A 25,643-nucleotide genomic window follows, 5' to 3' on the forward strand; every position below is an offset into this window, starting at 1 on the left:
AAGAGAAAGGAAAATGAAGCGATTCGAAGTCCCGCTCTCGGGGGAACGGTGCAAAGGGAGGGAGAGGTAAATAAGAGCCAGGGAGTGGTAGAGAAACTGAGAGAGAGAGGAGGCCTGGGAGATGGAAGCCGCTGCTTCCTGCTGCTGCGGATTATCTGCCGCAGCAGCAGCAGCAGCAGCAGCAAAGACGTGTTCTGTTCGCGGCATCAGCAGCATCGGCTTCCTTCCACGGGTCTGCCCCCCCAAGCGGCGGATCATCGCTTCTTCCAATCGCTCGTCCTTCACTCTCCCCGTACGCAGCAGCAGTTCAGAGCCACCAAAGGCATCTCCTTCTCCTCCTCGTCCGCGGCCATCACATTCGTCGTCATCATCGAAGACCCGCTTGCTCAGCGGCAGCAATAGAAAGAAGAGGAGGGAAGTGGTAGTTGTGGTGGAGCAGAAGGAGAGAGAGAGGGAGGGGGAAGAATGCTTGCCCTCCGCGGAGGAGGCGTCCATCAGCGTCGGGACGATCTACCAAAACGGGGATCCACTGGGGCGACGGGAGCTGGGCAGGTGCGTTGTCGGCTGGATCAGCCAGGGCATGCGCTCCATGGCCTCCGACTTGGCCTCCGCCGAGATCCAGGGCGAGTTCTCCGAGCTCCGGCAACGCCTCGGCATGGGCGGTGGCGCCGCCTCCAACGGCAGCGGGAGTCTCGCTTTTGTCATCCAGGCGCAGCCCTACCTCTACGCCGTCCCCATGCCCAAGGGCCTCGAGTCCCTTTGTTTCAAGGCCTGCACCCACTACCCCACTCTCTTTGATCACTTCCAGCGCGAGCTCCGCGACATCCTCCAAGGCCTTCAGCGCCAGGCCGTCTTTGTCGACTGGCGCTCCACCGAGTCCTGGAAGCTCCTCAAAGAATTTGCTAATTCAGGTCACAGTCTCGCCTTCCCAATCCTGCTCTGCGTTTCCTTGGATGATATTTCATAACCGATGATTTTATTGGGAGGTTCCTATTTTTCGTTCCTTGGCTTGTTAAAAATAAATAAATTTGTGCCTATCAATGATTTTATGTAGAAGAAAACCAAATCTTGGATCAGTAGTAGAAGAGTTGCAGAAGCTGAAATAATCAATTAATAATGAATTCAGATAAGATTCATGAACATATGCAAGCAAAACAGAAAACTAAACATAAATTATGCAAAATGATACTACCACTGAATCCAAGATAATCTTCCATCAATATCTATTTGCCCTTGTCTCTGTTCTCTTTTGTTAACAAAGTTATTCATATATGTTGCAGCACAACATCGAGCAGCAGTGCGGAAATCACCCCAGGCTAAGCCTGTGCACAGTGGTCTTGGAATAGGGCTGGAGAAAGCTAAAACAATACAGGACAATATAAAATACTATGTGAAGAACATGTCGGACCTCCTTCGTATAGAGCGGGATGCAGAGCTTGAATTCACCCAAGAGGAGTTGAATGCTGTTCCCACACCAGATGAAAAATCCAACTCACTGAGACCAATTGAGTACCTTGTAAGCCACGGACAGGAGCAGCAAGAGCAGTGTGACACAATCTGCAATTTGAATGCAATTAGCTCTTCTACTGGTGAGCATAATCTTTTTATGCTAAGTTTCAAATATTACAAATCTCTTGGGTGCTAGAAATCTAGTAGAAACAAACTGACATTTTGATTGTTGCCATGCCAGTTGATAACTGTCTTCATTGCACTCTAATTTACTCATGTAGAGTTAATGATTCTTGCTTAACTTGTTTGCCAGTGTGTTGTCAGACCATATCAATTTTGCCATTTTGTTGAAATGTATTTAACTGAAGATTCCTTCTTAAATCTGGTATACTGTGCTTATCTATACAATTCTTTTTTCCCATTTCAGTGTTTTAATAATCCTTTATATTTGGGGGTGCTAATTAGTGAAGTTGGTAAAGTCATTGTGTGTGTGTGGGGTGGGTGGGGGGTGTTGTACCGTATGGGTTTGAGTCTTGGCTTCACCCAATTTTTGGCTTGGGTTTCTTCAGTCCTAGCTCTCAAAAATAATCCTGTAGATTTGTTTCACTTAAAAGGTCATTGCTTTTGTATCAGCAGTTTATTTTCATTGTGTACCCCTTCCATTAATTTCAAATGCCTTAGCACCTGCTTATCAAACTATATCATTGATCTATGTATTGATTATCAAGCTTGACAGGAGTCAGACCAGTCACATGCATTTAGCTAGGCACAGTATGAATAGTTCTCTGAAATTGAGAATAGTTTGGGATTGTTCCTCTTGACATAAACTAGAGGTTAAATAATGTTGCTGCAGAAAGCACCAATGAGTGCAGGTGTGTCAGATAAAGCCTAAGTGGTGGTTCTTGTCTGGGTAGCGTACAAATGCAGCTTATAATGCTCAATATCATTGGTTCTATTTTTCTAGATAGATAGCAGTCAATCAACTATTCTTGCATGACAGATTGTTTGTTCTTTCACAGCTCTCTATGCATTAACTTGTAAATATCTGTCCACAGGATTGGGAGGAATGCATTTGGTCTTATTTAGAGTTGAAGGCAACCATAGACTGCCCCCAACAACTCTGTCTCCAGGGGACATGGTTTGTGTGAGGATATGCAATAGCAGGGGTGCAGGAGCAACTTCATGCACACAAGGCTTTGTCAACAATTTAGGTGAGGATGGCTGTAGCATTACTGTGGCTCTGGAGTCCCGCCATGGAGATCCCACCTTTTCAAAGCTATTTGGGAAGAGCGTGCGCATTGATCGTATCCAAGGATTGGCTGATGCACTTACTTATGAGGTATTAGAGCACCTGACAGACTTAATATGCTGTTTCAAAAGAGGGAAAATTTCTTCACCACCTGTTTGTCTCATGGAGAATGTTGAATATACCTTTTGCTCTAGATGTGATAGTCATTGTTGGTTATTTGGATCTAACGCAAAGGACTACTACATACAATTGAAAGATACAGATCCCCTAGTGTGAAGAAACAATTATAGCAGACTACTGAAGTTACTAGCACATGACTTCTTACCTCTCTAGAGGCATATTCTTTGGTTGACCTCACTATAATAAACGCTGGTCTATTTTTTTAGTACTATTCCATAGCCAATTATAATATCATTTTTCCAATTTGCCATGAATTATTATTTTTCTATATTTGATCATTTATCTCTCTACCCTTTGTTACAATCTGATTGTGGATGATCTAAGTCAATGTCATATAAAAGATGAAGGAAGATGAAACAGACTTTGCATGTGTTCTGAATTCCTTTTTCAAAGTTGCTGCTTTGTGCTATTATCATCATGAGGTGACTAATTACTTCGGTAGAGCTTTAAGGATTATGTTAGTTTGTTTATAGTAATTGAAAACACCAATATACATTTGAGATACTGATATTCACTTTCTTTGTTTTTTCAAAATGGCAGCGCAATTGTGAAGCACTAATGCTGCTGCAGAAGAATGGTTTACAGAAAAAAAATCCATCGATTGCTGTGGTTGCTACATTATTTGGAGACAAGGAAGATATCATGTTGCTTGAGCAGAATCATCTGGTCGAATGGAGTCAGGTAAGACTTGATGGGTTAATAGAGAAAGGGAAGTTTGATGACTCCCAATTAAAAGCTATTGCCTTGGGATTGAACAAGAAAAGGCCTCTTTTAGCAGTCCAAGGACCTCCTGGTACTGGCAAGACAAGGTTGCTTAAGGAACTGATAGCCCTTGCTGTTCAGCAAGGTGAACGTGTTTTTGTGACAGCTCCTACAAATGCAGCTGTGGATAACATGGTTGAAAGACTCTCGGATATTGAACTGGACATTGTACGAGTTGGAAATCCAGCTCGAATATCTGCAACTGTGGCTTCAAAATCATTAGGAGAAATTGTCAATGATAGGCTTGCAAATTTCAAGAAAGAATTTGAGAGAAAGAAGTCAGATCTAAGGAAGGACCTTCGGCTTTGTTTAAAGGATGATTCACTGGCAGCGGGTATACGTCAGCTCTTAAAACAGCTTGGAAAGACCTTAAAGAAGAAAGAGAGGGATACCATAAAGGAAGTGCTCTTAAGCGCCCAGGTGGTACTCTCCACTAATACTGGAGCAGCTGATCCTGTCATTCGAAGGTTGGACAGCTTTGATCTGGTTGTTATAGATGAAGCAGGGCAAGCAATTGAACCATCCTGCTGGATTCCAATTTTGCAAGGAAAGCGCTGTATATTGGCAGGTGATCAATGTCAGCTTGCTCCAGTAATTTTATCTAGAAAGGCCTTGGAAGGTGGACTAGGCATATCTCTTCTGGAAAGAGCATCAGCTTTGCACGAAGGCATGCTAGCCACAAAATTAACAACTCAATATCGAATGCACAATGCAATAGCCAGTTGGGCATCCAAAGAGATGTATGATGGACTGCTGCAATCTTCACCAACTGTCTCCTCACATCTTCTTGTTGATTCTCCATTTGTGAAGGTGTGTATTATTAAGTTCTTGTAATACCTTTGTTTTATGTCTTCACTAATACTGGTGGCATATACATGGCATGCTGATAATATGTTAGATTCTTCATCTGTCTTTTACCCTCTTATTGAATAATTTCCATAACTTTCGATCAAATAGCCTAGAATGACTGGATCAAATCCCTGGTTTTAATTTAGAAAAAGGTGCCAGTGTTATTAAAAGCAATGTTTCTCAATACTCATTTAAGAAACGTGAATATGGATATCTCTGACCCAATAGTCAATAAAGCCTTTATGTTTGGATTTATTATTCATAATGTAACCCCCTTCTTTTCTGTGAAGGCTTCTTTAAATCATCTATTGATGTGCCTTTATTGGCCACAGAAGGTGATGAAAGCTTGGAGAGTTCTTAAATACAATAGAATCTACGTGACATTCTATTACCGACTTGCAGTTAATTTCCATTTCCTAATAATTGACAAGACATATAACAACTTTTTCTGTTAGTTCTTTATTTGAGCTCCAGTATATGATTATGTCCGTTAATATTTAATATGACTTTGCACTCAGTTTGTGCTTCTGTCTACATCTGAAATTCATAGGTCTCTTTTTTTCTAGTAGGAAGTTACTAATATTAAAAATCCTGATAGATGCTACCCCAGTCCTTGCATCTTTTTATACTAAGTTTTTTGAAAGATTTAGAAAGGGTTGTGTTACAAACTACACCTTTGATCAAGCCTGTGTTTCAAACAGGCTACACGGATAACTCAGTGCCCAATGCTCTTACTTGATACGCGAATGCCATATGGGAGCTTATATGTTGGTTGTGAGGAACATTTGGATCCAGCTGGTACAGGCTCTTTCTATAATGAAGGTGAAGCAGACATTGTCATTCAACACATCTTCCATCTAATATATTCTGGTATACATCCTTCCCTCTCATGATAAGAACTAGCTGACTTACCTCTAGGCTATTTCTTCTTTAATCTTTACGTATATGTATACACCTTTTTTTCTGATCTCGTCTGTTATTCTTTGTACAATTAAAATTCTTTGTGTAAATTTTAGAAGAGCTGCTTTTATGTAGAGTATGCTATGGTGCTTCTAATTGTGCCTCCAAGTACATAATCTTGACCATAGATTCAAAAATGAAAGGTCTAAGATGACTGTATAACCAGTAGTACCAGTCACCAGAATCACCTTTTTTTTTTGGTAGTTAAACCAAATCTCTGTCTTCTGTCAAACTGGTGCTTGATCAGATCCTCATCGAAGAGGAGCTCCAGGAGCACCATGCTGAGAGGGTACATGTTAGACTGCTGGAGATGTTCCTGCCGGCGAGCAGGCTCTGGTGCTATGTAGTCCATTGTCCCCTTTATCTTGATCTAACTGCTGTCCGATCTTTTCAGTTTGGACGATTGTGGGGATGAGGAAGAGATCTTTGCATCCACTGCTGCCTCCTTCTTGACGTCGGCATTGGTTGTGGTGTGGATCCGAAATGACATATCTTAGCGCAAAAGTGCAGCTTGATGACAAGGACATTGGAGGGCTTGATATAGTTGTGGATGGTGGTGGATGTAGTCAAGGCCCTGGGCAAGGTTGGTGGCTAAATGCAGAATGTCTAGGAGGAGAGCAAGGTGAAGTTGGGGTTGTGGGGGTTGGGGAGGTAGTTTGAGAGGGGGTGTTGGGGGAGTGCTTGTAGAGGAGGTAGATGTCGATGCTGGCAAGGGAGGCGCCGAGGAGGCAGACGAGGCTTTGTGGTGGCTCCTACAGATGGTGAAGAAGGGGCAAGAAGGGTGGTGGGGTCGCTACGGCAGGGGCACTGGAAGATGATTGTGTCCTTGCCTTGGATGGAGCAGTGTCGGGAAGAGGAGGTAGAGGCAATGAACTTGTTCATGGCGATGTAGATCTTGAAGAAGGCATAGAGGGTTAGGGTCTTCTAGAGGGTGTTGTGGAGGGTGGCGAGGGAGGCTGATGAGGAGGAGGTTGATAAGGCGACAGAGGTGGCCAAGGAGGAGGAGGTGGAGGCATTGGTGCGGTGGTAGATACAAGAGTCGATGATGGAGAAGCTGGAGGAGAAGCAGGAGGTGGGGCTGGGCTTGAGTGGGATGCCATAGGGAATGAGGTTTTGAAACTAGAATCGAGTTAGGGTTAGGGTTTTGGAGGTTGGAAGGGGAAAAGAGTAAAGTTTGGGGAAGGTGGGGAGAACCGAGATTTGTTGGAAGAGAAGGCTATGCTGCTGCCACCGAATTCCTCTTCCACCATCGGTTACCATTTTGTTTCCTAGCATACCCTTTAACAATAGATGGCTAGGATTACTACTTAATTTCTATTAAAAATAATATGGAAGCACCGTAGCAAAATCTTTTTATGTATTATTTGAACTAAATTGATATAATAACTAAAAAGCTGCATCCATTATATATGAATTCACCTTTGTGAATACTGTTGTACTCTTCTTCTTTAATTAGCAAATCTGCTTTATGGAAGGCTGGATGTGTTGCTGCAAATTTCTGATTTGGAGGTCGGCACGGTTGGAGTGGGCGGCGGTGGTAGTATGACGACGGTCGGACTTGCAAAAAAGTTTCTGACTGGAGTTAGCTTCGGCGGGGATCCTCCAATGCTTAAGTCAGCATCTCGAAATAGATGGGAAGGAATGAATGAGAGAGAGATTGCATATCTTGAGGATCCCCGACGGGCCTTTACTTATAGATAGAGGCTGAAGAGATACACTTGTCTCTTGCTTTATGTAGAGAGAGGTTTGTTATTATCTTATCCACTCACAGCAGGTTGTAATGCAGATCCTGAGATTTCTTCAGCTGGCGTAAATCGGATAACAACATCAAATACAATATTTTTCTGAAATATCAGCTTGGGTTGGCCAGCATCAAGGTCGGACAGGGCCTATTGCCTTATCTGCCTCATTGCCAGCTATTTTCAGTTGTCAAGAGATTTGAAAAACTGCACGGGAGCTCAAAGTCAGTCCTTCCAAATATATTAATCACGGTTGATTGAAGTACCTTGGATCGGTAGAGGCGAGGGTTGGCTGAATCTGGGTCGGCAGGATTTGGGTCGACAGTTATCGAATATTGCTCACTTCTTTAGCTTGGAGGTGAGATTTCCTACCTGTATCATATGCCCTCTACTCCCAAGTTTGAGCCAAGGCTAGGTCGGACGAAGGGAGTATGCTTCCTTTTTCGGCCAAGTCGAGGACACGTGTCATGCGCTTGGTCCCTCTATCAGAACGACGCATACGTGATGCTTGGGCAGGATGAAGCATCATATTAGAGAACCATCGCTGTTGATCGGGAGTCGTCATGTGGTCACCATTAAGGGGTGTGTCAGATTCAAAGCATCGCGCATGCTGTTTAAGATGTGCCCATAAATGAACCATTTGAGGGGTTGGCTCGACTAATGAGATGATGCCAAGTGGCAACCATCCACGGCCTTGGCTGAATCGACGTCCGATCTGCACCATTTGAGGTGCCTATAAGTAGAGGTCTGCTTCCTTTGTTTTTACCCTTTAGTTCTCATCTTCCCTTTCAAGCTTTGTGTTGGCGGTGGTTTCTAGACTTCCTTAGTGTCTCTTGGCCATCCTCTTTGGCAGCCTCTATTTCGTGTCCAGCTATAGGTTGGTTCCCTAAGATTTTCCTAATCTACTTTTCCTTTGTGCTTTTGGTCTCGTCTTCCTTTTTGCCAGTTCTTACTTTTGCTCCCTTCTTTTCCTTTCTGGTCATCTTCCCATCCTCATTCATCATTCGTTTTTTTAGATGGGTGAACTGGAGAACTCAACAGGGGATTGGTTCGGTTCTTCTCCTTCCTCGGGGTATAGCCCCGAAAAGTCGGATGAAGGGCATAAGGCCGAAAAGTCTTTCGTGCTCGGATGTTTTCGATATGTATTGGATCCGGATGACCTGAGTCTGATCTGGATCCAGTTTGGGATTCCTTTCGAGTTCGGGTTGGAACTCCCGAGGGTGAGTGGTTGGATCTATGATCCTCCTCTAGGTCGGCTTGGGTATATGACAAGTCACTTCGGCTGGGCTTAGATTATCCCTTCATCTCTTTATGGTTCAGCTCTTCAAATTTCTCACCACGTCTTTGATGAGGTCGGTTGTGCCGAACTCATGGCACTTCATCTGCGGCTTTCTTGCTGCTTATTTTCTGGTCGAAGTTCGGCCAACTATTCCTCTTTTTAGGTCTTTCTTTATTATCAAAAAGCATCCCTATGCCAAGGACTGGTGGTGCATCTTCCTTCAAAAAGGGGTTACTCCTTTAATCAAGGGGCTTCTTTTTCTGCCCATGGTTGGAAGGAGTGCTTTCTTTTTGTATCCTGTTCTTCTATTGAAGATTGAGGATTTGCATGTTGGGGCCGACCTAGAGAGTATGTCCTTTGGATTTTAGTGTTGGGAAAAGAGGATATTCAGCGCTTCAAGACTTTGTGCGAGTATAATATTTTGCCGTTGAAGTAGCTGTTGTCGGAGCAGACTCTTTTTAACATCAGTTTTAGCCTAGCCGACCCCCGAGGTGAGTGTCTCTCTTCTTTTCTTTTTTTGAGCTAACTTGCTTCGGCTCGGTGCAGATATGAAGTTTGAAGAACTTGAATAGCTAGAAAAGAACATCATAAGGAAGAGGAAGGCTTCGGCCATTGTCGAAGCCCAGAAGAATCAAAGAATTGCCAAAGCTAGGCAGGCTTCAGATGGCCTATGGGGTCTCATCCACTCCGACTAAGGTAGTGTTGGCTTCCTCGACCCATGCTCATGGTCTGGGGCCCAAGCCTTCGACTCCCATTTCTACCTCCCAGGTTAGGGGATCTTGTTGATCACCCTCTCAAGGTGGACTGGTTAGCTTGGTTCTTGCACTGCTCTAGCCGATCAAGGATTGGGCACCTCTTCGGCTCCGCCATCCGGTTCCACTCTGGAAAATTGGAGGGTTGCTCATGACTTGCTCCAAGGGATGCTTCTCGTAAACGACTTTCAAAGGCTGGAGGGTCAGAGTCGGAACCTCCAGTAGAGAAATGCGATAACTTCATTCATTTGAGTAAGTCTTTTCTTAGCTCATTCTTTGCGTGTACTTGCCACAACTAACCTGCTTTTTCTTGCTTACATAGCTGGGCCACTATATTATAGTTTTTACAAATTCGTTAATGTCTGCCTGGTTGGAGGCTGCCAATGCACATAAGAAATGTGAAGAGGTGGACTCGACCATGGCGAAGGCTCGATTGGCAATGAAGAAGGCTGAGGCCGAAGCGAAGTGCCTTAAGGAAGCGCTAGAAAAGGTTGAGGCACTACAGGAGGAGGCGGTGGCATCGAGGGTCAAGGTCGAGGCTGACTTGCCTCAAAAGGGAAGAGGCGTCAAGCGGCGCAGGAGAAGGTTGCCGAGGTGGAGAAGAAGGTGGAGGGTCAAATCATTGAGGTGGGCCATCTGGCGGTGGAAGCCTTCCATTCATCACAAATTTTCTGATGAGAAGGTCAAGTTCGGTGAGGAAGCCTTCATCGTTAGACAAGAATCCTGCCACCAGAAGATATCAGGCCGCTTCCCCGAGTTAGACCTATCTATTTTGGATGAAGAAGAAGCCGATGAAGATGAACCCCTGTCGGAGCCCCTAGCCACTGAAGAGCAACCACAGCCAGAGCCCATGTTCGTTGAGGTGCAATCGTATGTGGAGCCTATGGTCATCAGGGAGACACCTTCACCGATGCTAGCAGCTGCCATGGAGATTGCTCAGCCAGCCGTCGATGCTCCCACAGGCTCTTCGATCGATCCTCAGCATAAGGTTGTTGATGCCTCGACTTAAGCTTAAATTTTTTATAATCTTTTGCTTTCTTTTTGGTCTGTCAGATCATGTAACGATTAACTTTTTACTTAATGAAAAAGTTTTTACCTTTGAAACTCCCTCCTATTTCCTCTGATTCTCTTGCACCTTCGTTTATCTTCCACGTAGTCGAGCCGTTGTCGATTTTGGAGATGCTTGGCTATTCACGATTGTGTTGAGTCGTTACCAAAGAGCTTGGCTCAGTCCATTGGTGTTCAGGTTGGGGTTTCCAAGGGAGAGGTTCGTGAAACTAAGAAGAGGGCCATTAAAGCAGAGCAAAGGGCCTTAGAAAGGGAAAGGGCTTGTACCGAGGCCTTTATAGAGGTGAAGCGCCTAAGGGAGGAAATCAAACAAGTTGATAAAAGATTTGCTTTGGAGAGGGCTCGGTTAGCTGAAGCTTGTGCGAGGTTGGCCAAGACGGTTGAAGAGGTGAAGTGGGGGGCCATGGAGAAAGTCGCACGGCTCTGAAATGAACTCCACACGGCCTGAGATAGAATTGCTGCCTTAGAATACTTGGTGGGATCAACTAAGGCAGCTGAAAAGGCAAGGTGGAGTGCTGCAAAGAAGGTCGTACGGCTCTAGAATGAGCTCTACATGGCCAAGGGAAGGATTGCTGCCTTAGAGCATTTGGTTGACAAGGAAAAGTCGCCGGTGATGGAGCTCACACAGAAGGTGGCGGTGAGCGAAGCGGCAACCAATGTTGCCGAAGAAAAGGTTAAGCAAGCGGAAGCCAGAATCGCCGCCAATTAGATTGAGGTCATGCTCGGGACGATGAGAGCTTCTGTGACAGCATATGAGGTTGGCTTCAGGAAATGTAAGGCCTTGGTCAAGCGACTCTTCTCTGAAGTCAATGCCGGCCTTCTTGAGGTCCATTTATTGAGTGAACTCGAGGCACCTGAGGTCGAAGATGCCGAAGACGAGGCACCCGCGATCGAAGATGCATTGGATCCTGCCACCAAAGATCCCTCTAAGGTTGAAGATGGTCCGACTCTAGGAGCTTAGTGGCTGGTCGCATTGATGTATGCCCCCTTTTTTCTTTTGCTGTCCGTTATTCATGGGCCGAGTATTGTAATCGATGGATCTAACCTTTGGAATTTAAATGAAACATAAATTGAAATGTTGTGTTGATGCTTACCTACCAATATCCTTTCGATGTTAATCTGGTTGTAGGTAGTGAATTAATTTGTTTCAAATGCCTGTTGTCCCTAACGCCCGAGGTTGGCAAAAACTCTTCAAGTTCTCATTGATCCGTAGTCAACAGTAGTTTTTTAGATTCAATTGGGCCTACGTTGGGTTTTTGCGAAATTTTTCATGATCTTTTCGGCTCGTTGAGGTCTTCCCCTATTCTACTTTGTCTGAGGCATTTTTTGTGAGGTAATTGGATGTCCTTAGGTCATGCTTGTCATCGTTCCTCTGAAGGTCCTTTTAGGTTTGCCATCGTCTTTTGATCATCCAAGGTTTTCGATCCGAGTATTGTATGTGAGGGCTCCGAGGGTCGTTTGTGGTTGGCCCTCCCTTTTCGCACGACCAAGGTTTTCATCGGCTCAGCTCATTTTTGAATGAGGGCCTTTGAGGTTTTTTTAGGTTAGTCCTTGCTTCTTGGTTGCGGAGATCGGCCCGGATGACTTAGATTTATAGGCTCCAAGCTTCATCGGTGCAACTCATTTTAGGAACGAAGGGCCTTCGAGGCTCCTTTAGGTTAGCCCTCATTTCTTGGCCATCGAGATCTTCAGCACGGATGACTTGGATTTGTGGACTCCGAGGCTCCTTTGTGGTTAGGCCTTGCTTCTCGTATGGCCACGATTTTTGTCGGCTCAGCTCATTTTAGAAATGAGGGGTCTCCGAGGATCCTTTAGGTTAGCCCTCGTCCTTTGGCCATCGAGATCTTCGGTCCGGATGACTTGGATTTGTGGGCTCCGAGGGTCCTTCATGGTTAGCCGTCGCTTTTTGTATAACCAAGATTTTCATTGACTCAGCTCATTTTAGGAACGAGGGGCCTTCGAGGGTCCTTTAGGTTAGAGGTGGCCAACATGAACAGTAACGGGCCGGGCCTGGCCTGGTCCATTCCTTCGAGCCGGGCTGGGTTTGGGGTTTGCGAGCCTAGGCCTGAGCCCGGCACGAGCCCGATAAGGACTAAGCCCGGCCCGGCATAATTAAAGCGGTTACAGACCTATCCAGGCCCGTAACGGTAACATAACGGACAATTTTTTTTTTTGGATTTTAAATGATAAAATTTCAGGAAAATGTCATTTTTACCCTCTCCAACAGTCATATAATGGCTATATTTGAGAGTAGGGAGGTCATTTGGTAATTTACATAACTTTTTGATAAAAAGAATTTCTAAAAGACCAATATACCCCCTATCAATGGTCATAAACGACTAGTTTGTGAGGATATTTTGGGAAGCATGAAAGTTTCTAACAACTATAAATAGAGGTTTATTCTCACCATTTCCACCATACCAAATCCAATCCATTCTCTCAATTCTTTCAAACTCTCAATCTTCTTCTCTCTATAAGTTTTTCCTATTTACTTGCTTACAATCAATTTTGTTCAAGTGTGTTTGAATTCTCTCGAAGTTGAAGGATCGAGCTACTAGCATGACTACCAAGCTCTCTCATCCTCTATCTTCGATGAAGAGTATATTGTTCTCAACATAATCTTTTTATTTTTATTTTTTTTATTAGCATAAATGGATTCTTATTATGATAGCAACCCTAGTATGACCCCCAAATGAGGAGATGAATACTCTTGAAGAAACCACTAGTGCTCAAGTACGTAGAACTAGGAAGAGAACTAGTGAGATATGGAGAGATTTTGATGAATCTACAAATACCCAGGGTGAACCTACAGCAGTTTGCAGGAAATGCAAAGCCGTCCTGATCACTAAATCATCTAGTGGCACTGGCTACTTGAAATGCCACATAAAACAACATAGGACACATGATGCAAAAATTCAAGCCCAATTGAATTTAGCTGGGGGTAGTCTTAGTTCTTGGAAATATAGTCAAAAAATGCAACGTAGAGAGCTTGCTAGATGGATAATTCATGAGGAAGAACCATTTATAAGAGCTGAGTCAAAAAAATTAGAGCAATATATCCAACGGGGTCCACAACCCCAATATAAATGAATTAGTAGGAAAACAATTCGTAGAGAAGCAATGAAGTAATATATTGAAATGAGAATTGAGCTTCAAAAATTATTAGAATCCTTAAATTGTAGAGTGTCAATGACCTGTGATATTTGGACTGCTAATTACCAATGTGCTAGTTATATTTGTTGCACTGTACATTTTATAGACAATGAATGGAACATAAATAAAAGAATTTTGAGTTTTAAACTACTTGAATTTCTACACACTGCACCTATAATTTCGAATGCTATAATGTCAACTACAACATATTATGATATTCAAAATAAGATATTATCTATTGCTTTTGATAATGCATCTAATAATACTGTTGCTACTTTACTGAAACAATCATTAAATCTAATTTTGGATGGTGAGTGTTTACATATTAAATGTGTATGCCATATATTTAACTTGTGTGTGCAAGATGGATTAAGTATTTTAAATTGCTTGATCACTCAAAGTAGGAATGCTATCCGATTTATTAAGCATTCTCCTTCAAGAAAACAAAATTTCAAGCAACTGTATAACTCCCACGGTAAGGCATACAAAAAATTTAAACTTGATGTTGTGCATAGGTGAAATTCCACATATCTTATGTTAAGTAGCGCATTTGAATATTCTGAGTTGATAAATGCTTTTGTAAATTCTTGATTGTCTTTTGAGGAATCTCTAACTTCTGAGGATTGGTGTGTTGCCAAAATTTTACAAGATTTTTTAAAAATATTTTTTAATGCAACAAATTTTTTCTCTGGTATATATTATTTCACTTCCTGTGAATTTTTGACATATATTATTCAGATTGTTGAAAAATTTTCTTTATATAGAAATGATGAAACTTTGGCCCTTTTAGTTCATGCAATGGAGGCTAAGTAGAGAGAATATTGGCCTAGGTTAAGTATGATACACTCTATTGCTTCTATTTTTGATCCTAAAATTAAATTGAATGGTGTTTTTTATTTACTTAATGAATATCATGAGTATATGCTGATCGATTCAACTAGTGATAAAGAAATAGTTGAATGTTATTTGTATGTCATGTATAGTTTGTATGATACCAGATTTGGAGGTAGTAGAACTGGTGTAACCACATCTAGACAAGCAAGTACAAGTAGCAGCGGGAAGTACAACGTATTGCAGTGGATAGTCCAACGGCAACAGTAATCGGATGGTAGTTCGTCTTCATCATCTCTATCGTCGGAATTAAACTTCTACCTCACTAATGACATCATCGCTGCCCTCAATCCCAATCAGCTGGATAATTTTGATGTGCTGTAATGGTGAAAATCGTAGCAAAATATCTTTTCGGTACTTGCTATTATGGCACGAGACATCCTGGCCATGCCAATGTCTATTGTCGCTTCAAAGTCTGTATTCAGCGTCGATGCATAAGTCTTGAATGAGAAGAGAAGCAGAATGAACAAAAAATCTGTAAAGATGTGTATATGCTTCAAGGATTGGCTAGATGCAGAGAGTCGACTCTAAGACATTGGCAGACATCTAACAAGTTCCGAAGACGATACGAACACAACCACCACCAACAAATCCACAACCTCAATTATCAAGATAGGATTTCAACAATTGTAATTTGTAAACATATCAAGTTTTATTTTTCAATATGAATAAAAATTATGATGTATTTTTTTTAATTATTCTTTTTTGAATTTTTGCGTTCTCTGTAATTTGAACAACAAGCAATTCAATTATTAATAAAAATTTTGTGGTATTTTTTCATAATCTTTTCTATATGTATATTTCAATAATAAACTTTTTTTTCAAAACCAAAGGCTAAAAAATTAAACATTAACCTTAAAAGTTAAAAATCTTATTTTTTTAAAATTTAATATTAAATAAAAAATGAAAATAGGCTTGATGGGCTTAGCACGGCCTAGGCCTGCATGGGCCTAGCGGGCTCGGATCGGGCTAGGCCCGGCCTGTATAAATTTGGGCCTTGGGCCGGGCCTAGAAGGGTAGCCCGACCTATGAATAAACGGGCCGAGCTTGGTCCAGCTCGTTTATTTCTGGGCCTTCTCGTGCCCGAGTCGGGCCAGGCCCGGCCCGGCTTGTTGGCCATGTCTATTTTAGGTTAGCCCTCACTTAGCTGCCAAGATCTTTGGCCTGGATGATTTGGATTTGTGGGCTTCGAGGATTTTTCATGGTCGATCCTCGCTTCTAATACAACCAAGATTTTCATCGGCTCAGCTCGTTTTAGGAATGAGAGGCCTTCGAGGATTTTTTTAGATTAGTCCTCACTTCTTGGCTGTCGAGGTCTTCGGTCCGATTGATTTGGATTTGTAGGCTCCGAGGGTCTTTCATGGTCAGTCCTCGCTTTTCGTATGATCAAGATTTTCATCGGCTCAGCTCGTTTTAGGAATAAAAAGCCTCCGAGGGTCCTTTAGGTTAGCCCTCGCTTCTTGACCGTTGAGGTCTTCAGTCCGGATGACTTGGATTGGTGGACTTCGAGGGTTCTTCGTGGTCAGTCCTTGTTTCTCGTATGACCAAGATTTTCATTAGTTCAGCTTATTTTGAGAACGAAGGGCCTCCGAGGATCCTTTAGGTTAGCCCTTGCTTCTTGGCCGTCGAGGTCTTCGGTCCGGATATCGTCGCAAGAGGAACGAGGTCTACAATTATCTGCGAAATGCATGGATTAGAAAGAAACTGCTTTTTTATTGGAAGTGTTTGTTACACTATTGGTGGTACACCTATAGTTGTCTTAGTTCTAGGGGTGCTGTAGTGGTGCTCTGTCCAGCTACTTCAAGCAGTAGGTTTTGGGTCTGATGATCTCGTCCACTTGGTAAGGGCCTTCTCAGTTGGGAGAGAGCTTTCCTTGCTTGCTCAGTTGAGATACCTCGGCTCGGCACGGCACTAAATCGCTGATTTGAAACATTTTGCCTCGAACTTGGGAGTTGTAGTATTGTGTGACCTTATGTTAGTAAGCTGCCATTCTTACTCAGGCTTTTTCCTGAACTTCCTCAAGCAAATCCAAGTAGCTCGGAGTCACTCAAAATAGTTTTGTTTGTCGTAGTTCTCGACCCGCAATGATGGAATCCCGACTTTGATTGGAATGACTGCTTCTATCCCGAAGGTGAGGCAGAATGAAATTTCTTTGATGGATATTCTCTATGGTTCGATGGGCCCAGAGTATATGATGAAGCTCATCGGCCCATGTCCCTTGGTGCTATCTAACCTAGATTTTAAATCCTACAAAAGAGTCTGGTTAGTTACCTCAGCCTCCCCATTGGCTTGGGGATGGCTTATCGAGGTAAGATGGTGCAAGATGCCCAAGTCTTGGTAGAACTTGGCAAATCGGGCATCGATAAATGGGCGGCCATGGTCTGTGATCAAAATCTGAGGAAGGCCGAATTGGCATATGATGGATTTTCAAATGAAGTCCTTCATGTTGGCTTTAGTGATGTGGGCTAGTGATTCGGCTTTCATCCATTTGAAGTAATCAATAACGACGAGCAGAAACTTTCTTTGGCCCGATGCTTAAGGAAACAACCCGAGGATATTCATTCCCCACTGCATGAAGGGTCAAGATGCATTGATGGGAGTCAGTGGGGCAGCAGGTCGGCACTGAATATTTGTGTTCCACTGGCATTGATCGCATCGCTTGACCAAGTTGGCTGCACCCTACTGCATGGTAGGCTAGTAGTATCTTTGCCAAAATATCTTGTAGATTAGCAACCTGCCCCCCAGATGGTTTTTGCATATCCACTTGTTCACCTCTTGTGGAGCATAATCAGCTTCGAAGGGCGTAGGCACTTGAGGAGCGGTAGAGAGAACGATCTCTTGTAAAGCTTGCCTTCATAGAGGATATAGTGGGATGTTTGGTTCCTTAGTTTTCGAGCCTTCTTTGGATCCATTGTTTGGTTCCTTAGTTTTTGAGCCTCCTTTGGATCCATTGGTAGCGTCCCATCTTTGAGGTAATGGACTAGTGGGTCTATCCAGCTTGTTTCGTTATCAACTTACATCATCGAGGCGGGTTCCTCGGTGTTGGGCTTTTCCACAACTTTGAAAAAAGATTCTTTGGGTAGGTCTCCTAGTGCTGAGGTCGCAAGTTTGGATAGTAGGTCGGCTCGGATTTTTTCTGACCTCAGCACCTGCTGATTATTAAAGCTAGTGAATAATAGATATCAGATCTTTTACCTTTAGCCGATGCCTTTTTATGTTTTTCTCTCGGGCTTCATAGTCTCTTCGGACTTGATCGACCACCAGTTGAGAGTCATTGTAGACCTTCAAGTTTCGCATTGCCAGCTCCTTTGCTATTCTAAGCCCGACGGTGAGGCTTCGTATTCCACTTCGTTATTAGTGGTTGGAAACTCGAAGCATAAAGCATACTCCATGATGATTCCTTCTGGTCCGGTAAGGAGCTGCCCCGCTCTCAATCCAATGGAGCTTGACGACCCATCCATGTGCATGACCCATATTTCCTCGGGCTCTTCTTTGGGCGGATCTTCTTTCGATGGCCTGGCTTCCTTGGGGCTTTTCTCAGGAATGGTGCACTCCAAGATGAAGTCGGCTAATATCTTTGTCTTGGAGGGTCGGGGTCCAAACTTCACATCGAACTTTATGAGTTTGATCGCTCATTTTGCTGTCCAACTCGACATGTCTGGTCAATGCAGGATAGGCTTCAAAAGCTGATCGATAGGACTATGGTGTGGGCTTGAAAGTAGGGTCATAGCTTTCGGACCAAGACAACGAGGACGAAAATCTACTTCTCGAGCCTTGTGTACCTGGTTTTTATGTCACGAATGGTTTTGCTAATATAATAGATTGGATTTTGAACCTTGCCTTCTTCACGGACGAGTATCAAGTTTATCACTGTTTATGAGACTGCTGAGTAAAGATACAACTCATCTGGCTCCGGCTTGCTAAGGAGTGGTGCGGAGCCGAGATAACTCTTTAGCTTTTCGAATGTTTGCTGGCTTTTTTTGGCTCACTCGAAGTTCTTTAGGTGCTTAGAACCTTGAAGAAGGGGAGACAGCGCTCAGTCGATTTGGAGACGAATCGGTTCAGGGCGGCCATCCTGTCCGTGAGGTGTTGGACCTCCTTTATAGACTTAGGAGGATTCATTTCTTGCACAGTTTTGATCTTCTCAGGTTTAGCTTCGATGCCTCGGCTTGAGACTATGAATCCGAAGAACTTTCCTGAGGTGACCCTAAAAGCACACTTTATCGGGTTTAGCTTCATTTGATACTTACGGAGAGTGGCGAAGGTTTCTCTGAGGTCGATGGTATAGTTCTCCGAGGCTCGGCTTTTAACCAGCATGTCATTCACATACACCTCCATGTTTCGCCCAATTTGCTCTTTGAAGATTTTGTTGACCAGCCGTTGATAGGTGGCATCTGTATTCTTTAAGCTGAAGGACATAATCTTATAACAAAAGAGATCCCGATCAGTAACAAAAGCAATCTTCTTCTCATCTTTAGACGTCATCCGGATTTTATTGTTGCCGGAGAAGGCAGCCATGAAGGTGAGGAGCATGTGGCTCGATGTAGCGTCCACCAGTTAGTTAATCTGAGATAAAGGATAGCTATCTTTTGGGCCAATCTTATTCAAGTCGGTGAAGTCTATACAGATCTGCCACTTCCTATTCACCTTCTTTACGAGGATCACGTTCGCGAGCCAATTTGGGTTGGTCACTTCTTTGATAAAACCTGCGTCAAGTAACTTGTCTATTTCTTCGGCAATTATCTTCTGCCATTCTGGGGTGAAGCTTCATTTTTTCTACTTGATGGGTCGGTAGATTGGGTCCATATTCAGCCAATGCATCATGATCTTAGGTCCAATGCCCGGTCTATTAGCAAGCGATCAAGCAAAGACATTGGCGTTTTCCTGCAAAAAGAAAGTGAGGTGATTTCGATTACCTCATCTAGATCGACCCAATCCGAATCGTGTGCTCCTTGTTTCAATCCTCCAAGGGAACTATGATAAGGTCCTCCATTGGCTCCCTGCATTCTTCAGTCAGTTCATCATGGTTGTCTAATCCTTCGATAGGAAGAGCGTTGGGTAGTTTCGCTCCCTAGAGGGCGATCGTATAGCATTGCTGCACTAGTGCTTGATCTCTTCGGACTTCTTCGACTTCGTGCTGTCCGAAACTTCACTAGCAAATGATACATCAAGACTACGGCCTAAAGAGCGTTCCATCTCGAGCGCCCAAGGATGGCGTTGTATGCTGAGGGTGCTCTAATTACCAGAAAGTCATTTTAGATAATGGATTGTCGGGGTGCCTGTTCAACAGTGACAGGCAGGGTGATGACCCCTTCGATGGGTATGGCGTCTTCGATAAACCTACAAATGAAAAATCTAGCCTACCCAACTGATCGAAGAAAATGTCTATCTTAGAGAATGCATCATAAAATAAAACATCAGTCGAACTTTCATTATCCATCAAGATGCGGCGTACATTATAATTAGCAATATTTAAAGATACAATTACTACATCATTATGCAGAAACTGGATCCCTTGCGCATATTTCTCGGAGAAGGTGATGATATCTTTAGATCTTTGCCTCTTGGCTGACTCTCCATGCCCCGATCCGCCGTTGTGCCCTCCAATAATGGTGTTGGTCATCCCAACTGCCGGTCGGTTTTCTGCTCTCTTTCTATCGAGGTGGTTCTGGCAGCCAAGGTGGCTTTGGTGGATCCTTGTGTTGCTCCCTCCTGTGTCGAATAAAAGGGTCCAGTTGACCCCATCGGATGAACTCCTCGATCTCGTCTTGGAGCTGGATGCATTCCTCGGTGTTGTGACCTTGGTTGCGATTGTAAAGACAGTACTTATTTTGATCACGCTGACCTAGTTAGGATTGCATCCTCCTTGCCTTGGGAAGCTGCTTCTTGATCTCCATTAGCACCTAAGTCCTAGATGCATTCAGGAGGGTATAGTTTGTGAACCACCTTTGCAACGACAGGCACCGTTGTCCTCTAAGGCTTCTGGGTTGTCGGCTTCGAGGAGTTTTGGATCGCCGGCATCGAGGTGTAGTCCTGGACCACTGTCAACTCCTTTGTGGATCCCCTCAGTTTGGCGAGAGCTTTTGGTTTTCTTTCTTTTTTTCGATTATGGCATCGCCCAAGGTTCCATGCATCTTGAAGGTTTTCTTGGCTCGGGCATATTTTTCAGCCTGAACCAATAGTTCACAGTTCAGTGAAGTCCTTTGGATACCTCTTATCTAGTGAGAAGATGAGAGAGTTCTTCTGAAGTCCGCCCTTCAGGACAATCATTGCGACTGACTGGTTTAGGTTACTACTTCTAGGGTGGCCACGTTGAAGTGGCTTATATAGGTTCGGAGGGACTCTCCTTCCCTTTGCTTGATATTTATCAGAAAATTGGATCCCTGATGTCGCTTTGCTACTGATGAAGTGGGCTACAAATGATTGACTCGACCGATCAAATGAATGGATGGAGTTCGGCTTCAAGCCCAAATACCAGTCTTGGGCCATCCTTTTGAGTATAGAAGGGAAGGCTCGGCATAAAATCCTGTTGTTTGCTTCATGAAGGAGTATAAGAGCCTTGAAGCTCTCCAAGTGATCCATCAGATCAGTTGACTAGTCGCAGAGTTCTAACTACAGCATTTTGAAGTGGATGGATAGCGGCTCCTGCATGATCCTACTGTTGAAGAGTGGGTCGAAGTAGAAACCAAATCCATCATTTCGATATGAGGCCTAATGACGTAACACCTCGATTCGTTGGTTCATCTCTTGAAGCTTGCGATCAACATCGGTGTTACGGGCCATATAAGCCTCTGTGGCGTGATTGAGATCGGTTCAGAGTAGAGTCCTTTCCGAAATGAGGGGTAGGAGAGTGCCTCCTTCGTTTGGGACTTCTGGGTCGACTCAGTCACGTCTGTCTTCCTTGCTCCGGACTATGCGGGGGAGGTTGAGGTGGTTTTTCTTAGGGTGCCTCTTGTGCGGGGTTTGGTTGTTGCATGGTGCGGACCATTGCGGTCAGCATCTATACTTGCTCGACCAATATGTTGAAGTGGTCCGGGTTCACTCTCACAGTCGGTTGGGATGGTTGCGGCGGGGCCTCTAGTTTGCATCGGAGCATGGTTTTCGACCAGCCAGGTTGCCATGGCGTTGGCATGTCTTGAAGAGGTTCTGCATGGTGGTATGGTTGTTGATCTCGTGCTTCTTTCCGAAAGTAGGCATGGACCTTTCCTCTAGTACCAATCTGGTATTGTGAATTTTTGACTCGGAGGTCGGTGCTATTGGAGTAGGTGGCGATGGCAGGACGACGATGGCCGAATCAGCAAGAAAGTCTTTGACTAGAGTTGGCTCCGACGAGGATCCTTCGATGTTTAAGTCAGCACCTCGGAATAGATGGAAATGGATGAACGAGAGAGAGAGATTGCATACCTTGGGGGTCCTCTGCGGGTCTTTACTTATAGGTAGAGGTTAAAGGGCCATGAGAAGGAAGGAGAATCAGACGGTTAGCCTTGCCTTATTAAGAGAAATACACTTGTTGTCTCTTGCTTTATCTGGAGAGATAGGTTTGTTATTTTCTTCGTTATCTGCTCACAGCAGATTGTCACGTGGATCCTGAGATTTTTTCAACTGGTGTAAATCGGATAACAACATCAAATACAATATTTTTCCAAAATATTAGCTTGGGTTGGCCAGCATCAAGGTTGGACCAGGCCTATTGCCTTGTCTGCCTCATCATCAGCTGTTTCCAATTGTCGAGAGATTTGAAAAACTATGTAGGAGCTCGAAGTCAACCCTTCCAAATGTATTGATCATGGTTGATTGAAGTGTCGGCAGAGGTGAGGGTCGGTTGAATTTGGGTCGGCAGTTATCGAAGATTGCTCACATCTTCGGCTTAGCGGTGGGATTTCCTACTCGTATCAAGATGCATTGACAATCATACATACAAAAGGCAATGTGCATTGCTTTCGGGAGCAACAGATTCAGCAGAAATCAGTTAGAATTCATGATTTTCTTTACACCAATAATTAAACTGGCATAAATACTCACCTCCCTGAACAAGCTCAAGGCTTGAATTAGTAGTGTCTGATGAGTAGTCAAAGTATTGGTACTGGTAACCATGATGCTGGTACTTCAGTTGTAAGAATTAATTAATCCATTCAATCATGTAGTGGCGTTTTCACTTCAAACTCTGCAATGGAGATGAACCTTTTTCTTTTTACAAGTGCACCATATTTATTCTCCAGATTATTGCTGATGTACTCTGCCAATGCAGATCAACTAAGAGAATCATTTAAATCATCCAGTTGATTGTTGATAAGTGCAATATTTGTGATTGATGTTGTAGCACAAATCCTAACTACATAACTGGCCATATAAAGTTGACTTGGAGTAGTGCGGGTTTCCAGCACCTTAATTGTTATTGTTGCATCCTAGGACCTTGTTACTTGTACAAATTTTCCAGTTTACAATTACGTTGCAAATTCAGTTGTAGATTCTCCAACAATTATTTTTTGTATCCACAATATTTTGACTTTTTTCTTTTCTTACAGTTTGAATATTTTTATAACCTATACCAGTTCGTATGTTATGTACCTGGATTTTGACATGCCTTCTTCCTCTATCTTGATATGTGGGTTCTTATTAGTTCTTTCCTATATAATGGGTTTTTTATCTGCTTAACTTGCTCTCTTAACTTTCATGCTTTTATGCAGGAGTCTCTCCAACTGCCATTGCTGTTCAATCACCTTATATTGCTCAGGTGCAGCTTTTGAGGGATAGGCTTGATGAATTTCCAGAAGCTTCTGGTGTTGAGGTTGCAACTATAGACAGCTTTCAGGGGAGGGAGGCCGATGCTGTAATTATATCAATGGTACGCCATTGCTTTTCAGTAGTGTCACTTTTAGAAAGAGATTTTCATAGATATGTCTGGCATAAAGAATTATTCATAATAGTTAATACGGAAGCTATGTTGCATATATTTGTCTATACTTGAGCAGACCTGCAAAAATTAAGATAGAAAGTTTAAGTGTCCTTATAGCTGCCTGGCACAATTTACGTTGGAATTTTTACAGTCAACTAACAATTCGAAGCTACGGGAATTCCTTTGTGTGATTAAGACAAGGAATCCCTATCTTCAAGGACAGCATGTTAATTTAGTAGATGTCTTTGACTTCATCTAGTCTCCACAGAAGTTCAAGGCACTTGAAACTGCCACTTTGAGTTCCCACGAGCATTTTAGCCTCAATGTTACATGATAATAAAATTTTTTCTGATATTATACTAGTTAAACCTTGTAGCCTTTTGAGGGATCATTATGAGGTGGCATTAAATGCCAACAATCAATCTTGTGTTTACGTTTTTCTCCTTTTTTTTCTTTGAATGTAAGAAAGTAGGTGGTGTTGTTAATAACTAGTAGCACACAACGACATCAATAACCATGACCATCAAGCATTTTTCCAAATATTTTGATTTAGCTTTATAAAACTCCATATGCAAACTATTCCTGTTTATAACTACCTTTGAAGTTATCGCAGGCTCTGCCATGTCCTTCTCAAAAACCTTACATGTTAGCTTAGATTTTCCTCTACTCTTCTTAAATCCTTCAATAGACTATGTCCCCTTACTGACTCCTGAGATCTCTGTTGTAATCGTCTGTACCATTTGAACTATTTCTTAATCATTTTAATTGCTGCAACTAGTGTAACAAATATTACCATAACATCAATGGTTTCTCAGATGTTTTACATTTTTGTTAGTGTTTTTTATGCTTTATATTATCATTATCAAGTTGAGGGTTCCAAATTATAAGCATTGTACTAATAGTACTTTGAATCAGTTCCAAACTGATTGACATATAACATCGACCAATTCATGTTAGGGAGGGGCTCTCGGAGTCAATGCTACACTCACTTTTAATATGTGACTCCCTTCCTAGGAGCCTTATGCTTGAGAATCAAAGAACATATCATTAGATGAGGCACAGGCTAGATGTGTGCAGCGGTTAATATATTGGCTGCCACTAACTGGATTTTGGCCTCTGTCGAGATTGTATTTCGAGTTCTTGCATTGCTACTATTGATATAAATTTGCTTGGTTGATGGCCTTGGTCATCTTGCATATTCATATATTTGAGATTCAAACCTGATTTTGCAGCCTATCATAATTTCCTTGTTGGATAATATCATCTGTGTATGTTTCTATCAGTTTTACGCACAAGTCAACAACTAGTGTATCATCTGACTTGTCCGACAACTGCTTATGCACTTCCATTAGCACTGGAGACTAATCTGCATTTGATTTTTCATTGTGGCTTTGTGTATCTCTTGGTGCATTAACCTGTATTTTATCGATTAGCTATTTTCGCTGCAGCAACTTCTCTTTGAGCTATCCTGGTTTGCTAATTAGGCATATTCCTACTTTCATAATAGTTGTTTCTCTACCCAAAAGCCTTTACTAGTTGGTGATGATTCACATCAAGGAACAAAGAAGATGTCATGCATTTCCAAAATATACTGATGGATTGATTTGAATCTCTTAATACAATTAGCATTTAAGTTTGATCACGTTTGGTGTCTGAGTAAAAGGTGAGTCTGCTTCTATGTTACCAAAGTGATTATGTTCATGGATGAGTTGAGAGTAAAGGATGCACTTAAAACACACCAACATTGTATGCCAATGCTCAAAAACATCTCTAGGATGAATTGTTTTGATCATTCACTATATCATAAGCAAACTACTGAGCAGTGCATCAAACTCTGCTCGAGAGCACTTGTGCATTTTACGTGCTGAATTCTGGTTTGATTACATGCAATCTATCTTTTTAATTGAATGTGCCATCGAGTTCTTCCACCGTTCTGGCTTTCCACAGGTCCGATCTAATATGCTAGGAGCAGTTGGATTTCTGGGTGACAGCAGGCGAATGAACGTCGCCATAACGAGAGCACGCAGGCATGTTGCACTCGTATGTGATAGCTCAACCATATGCCACAACACCTTCTTGGCCAGGCTCCTTCGTCACATCCGACGTTTTGGGAGGGTGCAGCACGCGAAGCCAGGTTCTTTTGGGGGATCCGGACTGGGCATGACTCCCATATTGCCCTCCATCAAGTAATTGCCTTACCTAATCATCATTGATGTCCAACAAAGTCTGCAATTTTTTTTTTTTCTCATTATTTTCATAGAAGTCCAAATTCAATGGATGTTTATACAGAAGAAAATCACTGTAGATATCATTTCAACTTTCCCATTCTTGTACATGACATCCATTTCTAATGGAAGGATTCAATTAGGTACACATATATTTAAATTTGTTCTTATTTTGTTCTCTCCACATCCTT

The 25,643-nt window shown here is 42.9% G+C and overlaps 2 protein-coding genes across 6 annotated transcripts; both read left to right on the forward strand.

Annotated features, from left to right (window-relative positions):
* On the forward strand, window positions 1-25,604 carry LOC105053697 (DNA polymerase alpha-associated DNA helicase A). 2 transcript variants are annotated; one of them, XM_010934950.3, is made up of 7 exons: window positions 2-911; window positions 1,281-1,589; window positions 2,505-2,788; window positions 3,419-4,450; window positions 5,191-5,359; window positions 23,019-23,176; window positions 25,175-25,604. In XM_010934950.3, the coding sequence occupies exons 1-7, from the start codon at window positions 122-124 to the stop codon at window positions 25,415-25,417; spliced, it is 2,985 nt and encodes a 994-aa protein (XP_010933252.1). In that variant the 5' UTR covers window positions 2-121; the 3' UTR covers window positions 25,418-25,604. The 2 variants fall into 2 exon arrangements, with proteins under 2 accessions (XP_073101363.1, XP_010933252.1); XM_073245262.1 differs by lacking the exons at window positions 23,019-23,176; window positions 25,175-25,604 and adding an exon at window positions 14,439-21,922 and having other exon boundaries at window positions 1-911.
* Window positions 5,367-14,432, forward strand: LOC140852351 (uncharacterized). 4 transcript variants are annotated; one of them, XM_073245265.1, is made up of 4 exons: window positions 5,367-8,958; window positions 9,014-9,471; window positions 9,542-10,207; window positions 10,376-14,432. In XM_073245265.1, the coding sequence occupies exons 3-4, from the start codon at window positions 9,578-9,580 to the stop codon at window positions 10,712-10,714; spliced, it is 969 nt and encodes a 322-aa protein (XP_073101366.1). In that variant the 5' UTR covers window positions 5,367-8,958; window positions 9,014-9,471; window positions 9,542-9,577; the 3' UTR covers window positions 10,715-14,432. The 4 variants fall into 4 exon arrangements, with proteins under 4 accessions (XP_073101366.1, XP_073101367.1, XP_073101364.1 ...); XM_073245266.1 differs by having other exon boundaries at window positions 9,596-10,207; XM_073245263.1 differs by having other exon boundaries at window positions 9,014-10,207.
* Window positions 25,605-25,643: the final 39 nt, after the last annotated feature.

Source organism: Elaeis guineensis, chromosome 11, assembly GCF_000442705.2.
Source record: "Elaeis guineensis isolate ETL-2024a chromosome 11, EG11, whole genome shotgun sequence".
NCBI classification, from domain to species: Eukaryota; Viridiplantae; Streptophyta; class Magnoliopsida; order Arecales; family Arecaceae; genus Elaeis; species Elaeis guineensis.

What these genes read in the sequence shown, in the direction of transcription:
- LOC105053697 (XM_010934950.3), top strand. Translation starts at nt 122, where the DNA reads ATGGAAGCCGCTGCTTCCTGCTGCTGCGGATTATCTGCCGCAGCAGCA. An exon ending in CAAAGAATTTGCTAATTCAG is followed by an intron (nt 912 to 1,280) that starts GTCACAGTCTCG and finishes TATATGTTGCAG; the next exon opens with CACAACATCGAGCAGCAGTG. An exon ending in CTGATGCACTTACTTATGAG is followed by an intron (nt 2,789 to 3,418) that starts GTATTAGAGCAC and finishes TCAAAATGGCAG; the next exon opens with CGCAATTGTGAAGCACTAAT.
- LOC140852351 (XM_073245263.1), top strand. Translation starts at nt 9,578, where the DNA reads ATGTCTGCCTGGTTGGAGGCTGCCAATGCACATAAGAAATGTGAAGAG. An exon ending in CGATCGATCCTCAGCATAAG is followed by an intron (nt 10,208 to 10,375) that starts GTTGTTGATGCC and finishes TCTTCCACGTAG; the next exon opens with TCGAGCCGTTGTCGATTTTG.